The sequence below is a fragment of the Ammospiza caudacuta genome, chromosome 16 (assembly GCF_027887145.1).
Source record: "Ammospiza caudacuta isolate bAmmCau1 chromosome 16, bAmmCau1.pri, whole genome shotgun sequence".
Lineage (NCBI taxonomy): Eukaryota > Metazoa > Chordata > Aves > Passeriformes > Passerellidae > Ammospiza > Ammospiza caudacuta.
Window position 1 is genome coordinate 12,744,746 of NC_080608.1, and position 9,578 is coordinate 12,754,323.

Consider the following 9,578-nt stretch of genomic DNA (forward strand, 5'->3'; position numbering starts at 1 on the left):
GCAGAGGTTTGCAACAGCCATACCTCAAAATGTTGTGGCAGAGGGAAGTGGGACTGGCTTACCTAAAGCTGGAAGTGGGGAGAGAAGTTTTATGCAGAAAATTGTCCTGTTTCAAAATAAGTAAAACCTGATGTTTTGGTAGCTGTACAAGAAGCCATTTGGTAAGATTGGCTAAACTGATTCTCTCTCCTGTGCTGGCAGTGTTGGGAGTGTCTCTCACCTTTCACAGCAGCTCTTTGCTGGCACAGCCTGCAGTGAGCAAACTCCCATTTCCAGCCCTCCCATTAGCCTGGGGGCAGCACAGTGCTTCCCTAACACATCCTAAATACAGCCTCCTCCTTGCTTCATTCAGCGGGACACCTCCTGAGCAATTCTTGCTGAAATCACTCTTTTAGGAAGTTTTCTTCTGCCTTAGTTTCTCAATTTTCTTAACCTTTTCTCTCTCACCTGGATCACAGCACAGGAAGTCACAGGCCAGTGGAGAGCTGAGAGCTGCTGACAGATGTCCTGTGAGTGCCAGGGAGGCTCGTGTTTTCTGCAGAGTCCATGAGATTGTGATCCTCAACCACAAACGTGCTCTTCTGGGATGAAATCTTGCAGGGGGGATGTTTGGGGGCACAGTGCTTGCAGCAAGGAGCAATCACACTGAGGAAAGCCATCCTGAAGCGCTGGGACAGCAGATTGTAAATGATGGGGTTGGTGGCAGAGCTCAGGTAGAAGAAAACACCTGGGAGAACAAGGGCGGGGGGGAAGACAGAAACATTTATTTGTGTGTGAAATGATCTCAGAAGAGGAAAATCTCTTTATTGCCTGTACAGCTCCACTAAGTTTGGATGCAAGGGTGGAGACAGCAGCAGTGGAGCTCTGCTGCCTTCCTGGCCCAGGCAAGTTATGTCTCACCAAGATTAGCTCAGCTTTCACTGTGGTGAAAGCAAAGTGGGAGAGATTGTGCATTGGAGCTCAGGCTCTCCAGCTGTTCAGGAACCAGCTCTCTCCTGAGCTGCCCTGACCTGCCTCCAGCACTGCCCTCATCCCCACAGCAGCATTTGCACAGCTGGTGCCCCATCAAAGCTGTCAGAGGATAACTTCCAACCAGGGGAAGCTAATTTCCTACAGCTCACCAGGACAATGGCTTAAGATTGGATTTGTCTGAGCTGCCTAATGGCCACATTCACAGTTTTCCCATAGCAGACTGAAAATAAAATTCCTCTTTGAAAAGCCCTTCATTTTATGGTTGGCAGGGCCACAAACATTTGGTTTCATCACCCAGTGCTGAGCAGTATGTAAGGCTCTTGCATTTGGTAAGATTTCCTATTTGCTCCTGTGTTCTTCTTAAAAGCAGCTGAATGACAGCAGCCTTTACTTCTGATCATTCCCAAGAGTTAAAAGCAGCTAGTAATGATGCATGATATCCTTTTATTTCCTTTTTTTTTTTTTTTTTTGGTGAATTTGGCAACATGTCCAGATCTTGAAAGCTGCAGAAACCTGCCTGCAGTTTTTATTCAGGCACAGTTCTCATCACTGCCCACCAAACCTCAAGAAGGTTTTCCACACAAGTCTCACGTCCCCTACAAAATAAATGACTATACATTCCAAGTAAAACCATTCAAAAATACCTTTTTTTCCCCCAGTCCCTGTGCAAGTGGAAGAAGAAAGCTTTACCTGACACCACGTGGATTAAGTTGAAGGTATTGGCCAAGGGCTCAGTCCATTCCACCACAAAGCTGAAGAAAAGTCTGTCTATGTGGAATGGAGCCCAGCAGATGGCAAAAACTATCACAAGGACAACTGGTGTGGAGAAAGGGGAGAAGGAAAACAGGTCAGAAATGGGAGGACATGGTTCACCAGCCTGCACAGGGCAGAGAGATCATAAAGCTGGATGGGAGACTTCATATATAAATTATATTCACAGTTTCAAAACTTTTGTCATCCTTTCTGTCTTACCATTACCTACTAAGAGAACAATCTTTCCATTAATTTCTGTATTGGATGATCCAATGCATGCACACAGGGTGGCTTTCAAACACAGCAGATAACAGTCAGGCAATGTTGGGGTATATATGGAGGCCAAACCCATTCCAGGCTCAGAAAACCAGGCTGGCTCCAAAGTAGAGTTTGGTGTGATGCAAAACAGATGTACATTCTTAAAAATGTACAAGATAGACTATTTGCACTCTGAAAAAAGGGGATCCTCCCTGGAGGGCCGCAAGAACTGGTTTAGAGTGAAGGATGTTGGAGACTTGCCATACAAGAATCTGCCATGAAGGTTTCCTCCCCTCATCTTGTGCTGGGAAGGAAAATTTGCTTTCTGAGCAATGTTTTTCCTACTCTTTTGGTAGTTACCCCGGATGCTTCACTCCTACAAGTCCAGATACAACAGAAAAAACCTTTTTGTTTAATATGACAGCTACCCATCTCATACCCATCTCATATCCAATGGACTTGCTCAATACCCTGCAGGGTCTGGTCACGCTCCTGCTCATGGTAAATAAAGCACAGAAGGACTCACTACTTACACAGCATCTTGGTGACTGATCTCCTGGATGGCCTCTGAACATTCACAGCCATTTCCTCCACTTCCAAAGATTCATCTCCTCTCAACTGGCAAAGAAGGGAAACCAAAGGACAGCTTAGGCACGAGACCACATCCACACCAGACATAGACTGTTTGATATTTTGATAGTTGTGGTTTGAGAAAGCAAAATTTGGGGCCACTCGGGACCCACTGAAAAAAAATCTGCATTTAAATTTCTGTTTTTGTCTAGAAAAACATGGAAGCTTTAGGTTCAAAACAATCTGCAGATTACAGCAAATTTGTATTTCAATTCCCCACTTACCTTTTCTCAATGAGTCAATATTTTGCTCACAGTTTATGTTCCATTTCAACAGTGGCATTAGGCATTATTTTCTCTTCCAGCAAAATATAGTTTGTTTATTTTCCTAAAAGTGTTCCCCACAATTAAGCACAAACCAATGATCCAAAAAATACCCAGAAAGGCCTGAGTACAACACAGCTGTAATCATTGGAAAAAATCCTGTGGAATTCAAGGGAATTTGTTTCATGTCGTGAGTGTTGGGAGTAGTTGATATTCAACCCATCTAATGAACAAACCCCAGAAATTCTGCCTTGCAGATGGGCAGGGTGCATGATACACACAGATTTAGCCACACACTGCTCAGGCACACAAGGAGAGGTTTTTCTCCAGCAGTTTTTCCTGGACTTCAAAAAAAAAGGGGCAATATATATAAAAATATAAGTAATAGGAATAATATATAAATAAATATAATAGAAATAACAATTACATATATAAATATATAAATAAATATAACATAGATAATATATAAAGAACAATAATCTGATCATCCCTGGAATCCATCCCCAGTATGTTTATGATGAGAAGACTGGTGCTGTGATGAAAAGGTCAGGTTTACATAAACAGGGCAACTGGTTTGAATAACAAAGAAACATATCTGGCAATATCAAATCATATTTGGTCCCAGCTTCCTGCAGTGGGAACTCCTGATTAGCCAACAGCTTTGTCTGTTTTCAAGTAGAGAAACTGGAACCAAAACTTAATTATACATGAGACAATATCAGGAATGTTGGAAAAGATAGAAATCTTTTTTTTTACAAATCTCTGGATTTGTGAAAGCCTTGTGAAGACATGCTAGCTGTGCTGTTTGCTTTTGCCTTTATACTGTGGCTTTGCTTTCTGATTAATAATACTTTTCTGTAAGGATGATGAAATGAGCCCTTCTGTTAATGTTCTCTTTATTCTATTTATAAAAGGAAAAAGCATATACATGGAATTATAGTCAAGTGCAGTGCAATTCAGCCTCTCATATTTTACATTATTCCCCTTGTAACTTTCAGTCATAGCCACAGTTGCTTAAGGAAAAGACTCAGCTGATTTGTAACACATCCAATGATGAATGATCAGATTTATTAAAACCCATGGATTCCCTTCAGTGGTTTCAGTCTCAACAGTAATCTATTCCAGGCATTTTCCAAAGCGCAGAGAGTAGAGTGTGCTGATGCTGTAATAAACCAGAGACACATGTATCTTTATTTTTCCCCTTCCTCCTGTCATTTTGATGATGCTGTGAGGCTCCTCTTCACCTCAAGTGATGAAGGTCTAACAGGTAAGAACAACTCAGCAGCTGCAGTTTAATGAAACAATGAAACATTGCAAACAGGAGGGAAAAAAATAAATAAATTAGTCCAAGGAAAAGGTTGTAACTTGAGTTAATGGTTTGAGAGGGGTGTAACCCCAGACAAGGTATTTTACATCACTGTGATATATGAGACTGTGTAGGTTTGATATGAATACTACTCTTCCACTGAAGAGAATGAAAAGTGACTGGAGCAAGAAGCTGAAAATTGGATTTCTCTCCCCCCGATCTTTATTAGCTACAGCATTTCACCCCAGAAATCAAAAGGCTGAGTGAAATTAAGGTCTCACCTATCCCCAGACAAATATAGTGAGGCCGATCTGCAAAATGACTGTTTTCTGTAATCTGCAAAAGAAGAACTGTTTTCTGTACACTCCTTGGCCTGTCTGACACTAGTGGTGATCAAAGTTTCTCTCCAGTTGATGGAAAAAATTATATTTAAACCCCATAAGGCTTCTGCTAAAGATTTTTTCAGAGGTTTGGCTGAAGCAGTTGCTGCTGAGCTGCAGCCTTGGTGTGCCCTCAGCTCACCCCATGGCAAAGGAGAGCCAGCCACTGGGACAAGGACTGCGGAACACATCCATGGAAAGGGGACAGCTGTGGAAGAGCTGTGCTGGGCTCTGCAGAAATTAGCCAAAGTCCACAGACGATTCTGGGTGTTTAACAGCTGGGCATTTAGGGGGAGAAATAGATTTTGAGGATAAAAGCTGGACCAGATGTGAATTGGCAAGAATAAGTTGTCTTGCTTTGAAGACAGCTGAAGTTTTCACTATATCCTTATTATTATTATTATTATTATTATTATTATTATTATTATTATTATTATTATGACTACTACTACTACTACTACTACTACTGCTGCTGCTACTACTACTACTACTAGTATATTTTGAGAGGATGAGACACTAAGAGAAAAGTTGGAATCTTGGGAGAAGAATCATCCAGCCTACTCTGTCAGAAACCCTTGTTAAACAGAGTATGACTTTTAGCCAAGCAGTGATCAGCACCTACACCTGTGTCCTTTTAGGAGTCAGTTTGAAAGAAATGTGCAGGGACCTTGCCCTGAATCCTGCTGCAGTGCAGACTTCTGCCCAAACACTCCCATCCCATCTCACTCAGTGCCCCAGGGATGAGCTTCCATAGTGCCCAATGTTCTCATCTCATCCCTCTGCTCTCCCTCCTCAGCTCTCTGGCTGTGGCCTGCAACCGGTAGCTCAACAGCTGAACTGCGTTTGAAGAGCCTGGATGATTTAGGGATTTATCCTAAAGGTGTCTGTGATAGGAACCCAACGACAGAGGCAGCAGGAAGCTTCCCCAGTCAGGCCTAATGAGTCTACAGTGCAATGAGCAGTGTCCCCTTTTTTATTCTGATGCTTGACTGATCAATTGACCATAACATTGCAATATCAAACCACCAAGCCTTAAAATTATACCCAAATAGATAATGAGGTAATCAACCATTTCCCAGTGAAAAAGGCAAATGCATTTTTACATTTTTGAAGGGATTAAATGATAAATTAGCTCAGGTACCCTATGACCCATGTTTGCTGCCTACTCACAGCTGCTTGGCAGGTGCCCTGTCCCTGTCTCCATTGCATCCTGAGACTGTCCAGCACTGGCAGAGCTTGAGGGAGAAAATGGTGAAGAAATGCCCTTTCTACAAAGCCTGAATATGAAAAGGTCACATCTCTGTTTGCTGAATTTGAGCTGTTGTACAACCTTTGGATCAACCCTGAGCTTTTTCACTACATTCTGTGAGTGATGTATGGCATTCAGAGACTGCAGGGTGCTGCTGAAGCCTCATGAATTTCCTCATCTGTGAGTAGATAAAAAGTATCTCCTCTTGGAAAATTATCTATATTCATCATTCTTCTATCACTTCTGCTGAAGAAATGAAATCATCTTGCCCAGTGCAGCTTGGAGATAATGCAGATCTAGCCAGGATGGATCCTGTTAAAATTTGGAAGTCTGAGCTGGATATACAGAAAAGCAGAGGCACAAACAGTGAACATGACTGTCTTTAGGAAAGACAGCTTGAACAAATGTGTGAATTTGCAGAAGTCCTGGGGGATGAGCCCTCATCTGGTACTGAGCTTCTCTTCTGGGATGGGTTATAGGAATATCTGCTGCTGCAAATAGAAGTTATTGCAACCTTCAAGTCTTCCTTCTATAAATTCAGGGATCTCTCTTTTTCTCTTTGTAACAACTCTATTTTCATCACTTTTTATTCCCTTCAGGTCTAATTTTACAAAATATTAATTGATGCAATGTAAAGGACCGTTCAAGAGCCTCCAGAGATTTGGGATAGTTTAACCCATTCACTGCCTCGAGGATCTGCTCGTTGCTGTGGATTTCTGGCAGATAATCTGTGTTTTTTCACTGGGTAAGTAAAAATTGCTTCTGTGTAATTTCAGGTGACAGTAAATATCAGCCAGCACAACAAAATTATATATACACCAGCAGAGATTTGGTTGAGTTTACTGCATGTTATTTAATAAGTTCATTTGCTTCCTTTTCTTGCTATGGGATCAGATCTTTGTAAACTTTAAGTTACATTCAGTGTGATAAAATGGGATTTGTATTGTATAAATGTCTGTAACTTATGAGAAGAAAGTGGTCATCAAGTCACTGTGACTAGCAGTGCATCTCAGTCTTGTGCTAGGTAGTTTTATAACACTGTGATCCTGATTGTTTTGTCCACACATTTACATGATGGATACTTGTCAAAAGTAGTCCAAATTTTTCAAGAGAGAATGAATATAAGCTCTAAGGTAGCCTGGTGAAACAAGGCTGTAGTTATATGAAGAAATGATTGCTGAATTTTCTAGCTGCAGCAATAAGGTAAGATTTCAGTTTATGAGCTTTGTGAATTTTAACAAGTGAATATTACCACCAGCTCCAGGGAAAGAAAAGAAGAAAGTAATGCAATGGAAATTCTACAGTCACAAGGAAAGGGAAAATAAACAGTACACAAGATTCAATCACTAGCCATCTTCTTTTTATTCTTTTCACATTTTCCTTTTGGTCCATTTCTTTCTAGTCCCTACTGCAAAGGTGTAAATCTCTGAGAGGCTGGAATCAATCTACAGACTTGGATGTTTCATTAACACTCAGATGTGAGCACCAGTAATGGTAAGTTTTCATAAGAAGATTGGGGTAAATTATCTATCTTAATAGCTAATAGCTATCTTAATTTCAGAACAGGCTTGCACCAGAGAAGAAGTTGGATCTACTAACTTGGGGGGGAAAACACGGGCAACAAAAAAAGGTGCAAAAATCTCACTCAGAAGCCACACATAGCCACAAACACACAAGAATGAGCCAAGCCAACACTGAGCACAGCTCGGAGCAGGACTTACTCTTAGCCCCATCAGATAGTACAGCACACTTATCACCCCCATGGGCAGCACATAGAAGAGCAGAGAGGTGACCTGCACGATGCAGTTGTAGATCCACAGGGGCACCACCACGGTGCAGGTGGCGGAGCCGGGCACCAGGGTGCCGTTGGGGAAGCGCTGCAGGGCGATGCCGTGGGTGCCCGTGTTGGGCAGGGCGCAGAGCACCGAGAGCAGCCACAGGCCCAGGATGGTGGCGCGGGCGCGGCGGCGCGTGGCGGCCAGCTTGGCGCGCAGCGGGTGCAGCACGGCCACGTAGCGCTCCACGCTCAGCGCCGTCACGCTCAGGATGGAGGCCAGGCACACGGTCTCCAGCAGGGCCGTCTTCAGGTAGCAGCCCACGGGCCCCAGCAGGAAGGGGTAGTTGCTCCACATCTCGTACACTTCCAAGGGCATTCCCAAGAGCAGCACCAGCAGGTCCGAGACCGCCAGGCTGAACAGGTAGTAGTTGGTCGGGGTCTTCATGTTGCGGTGCTTGAGGATGACGAGGCAAACCAAGAAGTTGCCCACCACCCCCACGATGAAGATCACCGAGTACACCAAAGCCATGGGCAGGAACAGGTGGCTCCGTCTGGGCCCGCACAGGAAGGTTAAATAATCCTCAGTGCTGTTTAAGTACCCCCTGAGGCGTTCTTCATGTAGAACAAGGTGGTTTAACCAGGAGAAATTACTGACCCAGGCCATCGCTGGATCTGCTGAAATGCCTCACAGCTGAGGTTTGCTGTCCTTTCTGTTTTTCTCTGTGCAAGTTTGCTCACTTTTGGCAGAAACAGGAGGAGGGGGGTAGCTGCCTTGCCACCCCTGGCAGCACAGAGCCACCGAGGATGTGAATGAGTGTGTTTGCCTGGCTCTGGGTAAGGTTTTGCTGCTCAACAGCTGTTCCCCTGCCAGAGCCCCTCAGCCAGAAAGCCCCTCCTTTGCCACATATTCATTGGCTCGCTAAGTGCGTTAGATTATAGTGTACGGAAAGAGGTTCCAGCCACTTGCATCAGCTCCCGGGGCTGATGCACGCACAGAGTCACAAAAGTGGGAATTAAGGGAGCTGCGAGTCTGAAATGTGGGATACAAAACCAGATCCAGGTTATTTGTTTATGGCAGAGGGCGGGGAAGCAGACCAGAAACACTCCCAAAATTCAGTCCAAAAAGCTTTCACAAAATTATAATGATGCTGCATCCTAGTTATGAGCCACAAGCAAAATACAGCAAAACAAAAGATTCTGGCATGATTTTGTTGTTCAAATCTCTGCTGATTTTTATTTTCTGTTGTCTGTGGCAGCAAGTACTTGGAGACAGAGTTTGATCAGTAGAAAGCCAAATGGTTTCTGTAGCCATTTCTGTGGAATTATAAGGCTTCAGCCTTTTTTTAACCACTACAATTGTTTTTCTCCTGAGATCTGACTAAAGATTTTAATTGCAATTCTTATTGACATAAAAATATTTTCTCACTTCCCAAGTATGCTGGAATTTGATCCTATATTCTTAGAGAGCCTTGTTTTGGGAATATTTCTGTACAGCATATTATTCCGTATTTATTGCCTGTGGGGCATAAACTTCTATAAAATCTTATTTCTTCATGAATGACAAGCATCCTGCAAACACACTTTCTGAGCCAAAAAATAAGTGTCTCCTGCAAGCACCACAGCTTTACCAAAATAGATCATTTAGCTCTGTATGAATGCTTGATTCCTTCCTGAATTTCTGTAAAAGAAAAAAGGTCCCAAGTCTGTAGATATAATTTTCTAAAATTCAGAAAACATTCAGCTGTTTGCAATTGAAGAGGTGCAAGGTCCAAAGGCTAATTTACGGGATTTTTGTCAGCTTGGTTGTGTGATTTCTCTGCCCAGAGCCTCTCATTAGCTCTCACTTCTGAGTACCTGCCCAGTCCCCTCCTTGAAGCCATGTAAACCTTTTACATCCCTGACATCCTTTGGCAAGGAGCTCCTTGAATCTGCTATTTGTATGTGTATCTCTTTTCTCTGCTTGACCCTTTAGCTTGACCTCTCAAGGAAA

At 43.1% G+C, this 9,578-nt stretch overlaps 1 protein-coding gene across 1 annotated transcript; it reads right to left on the bottom strand.

Annotated features, from left to right (window-relative positions):
- Positions 1 to 467: 467 nt before the first annotated feature.
- NMUR2 (neuromedin U receptor 2) lies at positions 468 to 8,252 on the bottom strand. Its single transcript, XM_058815521.1, has 4 exons — positions 7,533 to 8,252; positions 2,517 to 2,601; positions 1,663 to 1,788; positions 468 to 727 (listed from the first exon to the last, which is right to left on the bottom strand). The coding sequence occupies exons 1-4, from the start codon at positions 8,250 to 8,252 to the stop codon at positions 468 to 470; spliced, it is 1,191 nt and encodes a 396-aa protein (XP_058671504.1).
- Between the last annotated feature and the right edge of the window lie 1,326 nt (positions 8,253 to 9,578).

Bases quoted from the DNA above. Each gene is read 5' to 3' on its own strand.
- NMUR2 (XM_058815521.1), bottom strand. From the start codon at position 8,252: ATGGCCTGGGTCAGTAATTTCTCCTGGTTAAACCACCTTGTTCTACAT. The intron at 2,602-7,532 runs GTAAGTCCTGCT...CTTCTTTGCCAG, and splicing joins ACTATCTGATGGGGCTAAGA to TTGAGAGGAGATGAATCTTT. The intron at 728-1,662 runs GTAAAGCTTTCT...TTGTTCTCCCAG, and splicing joins CTTAATCCACGTGGTGTCAG to GTGTTTTCTTCTACCTGAGC.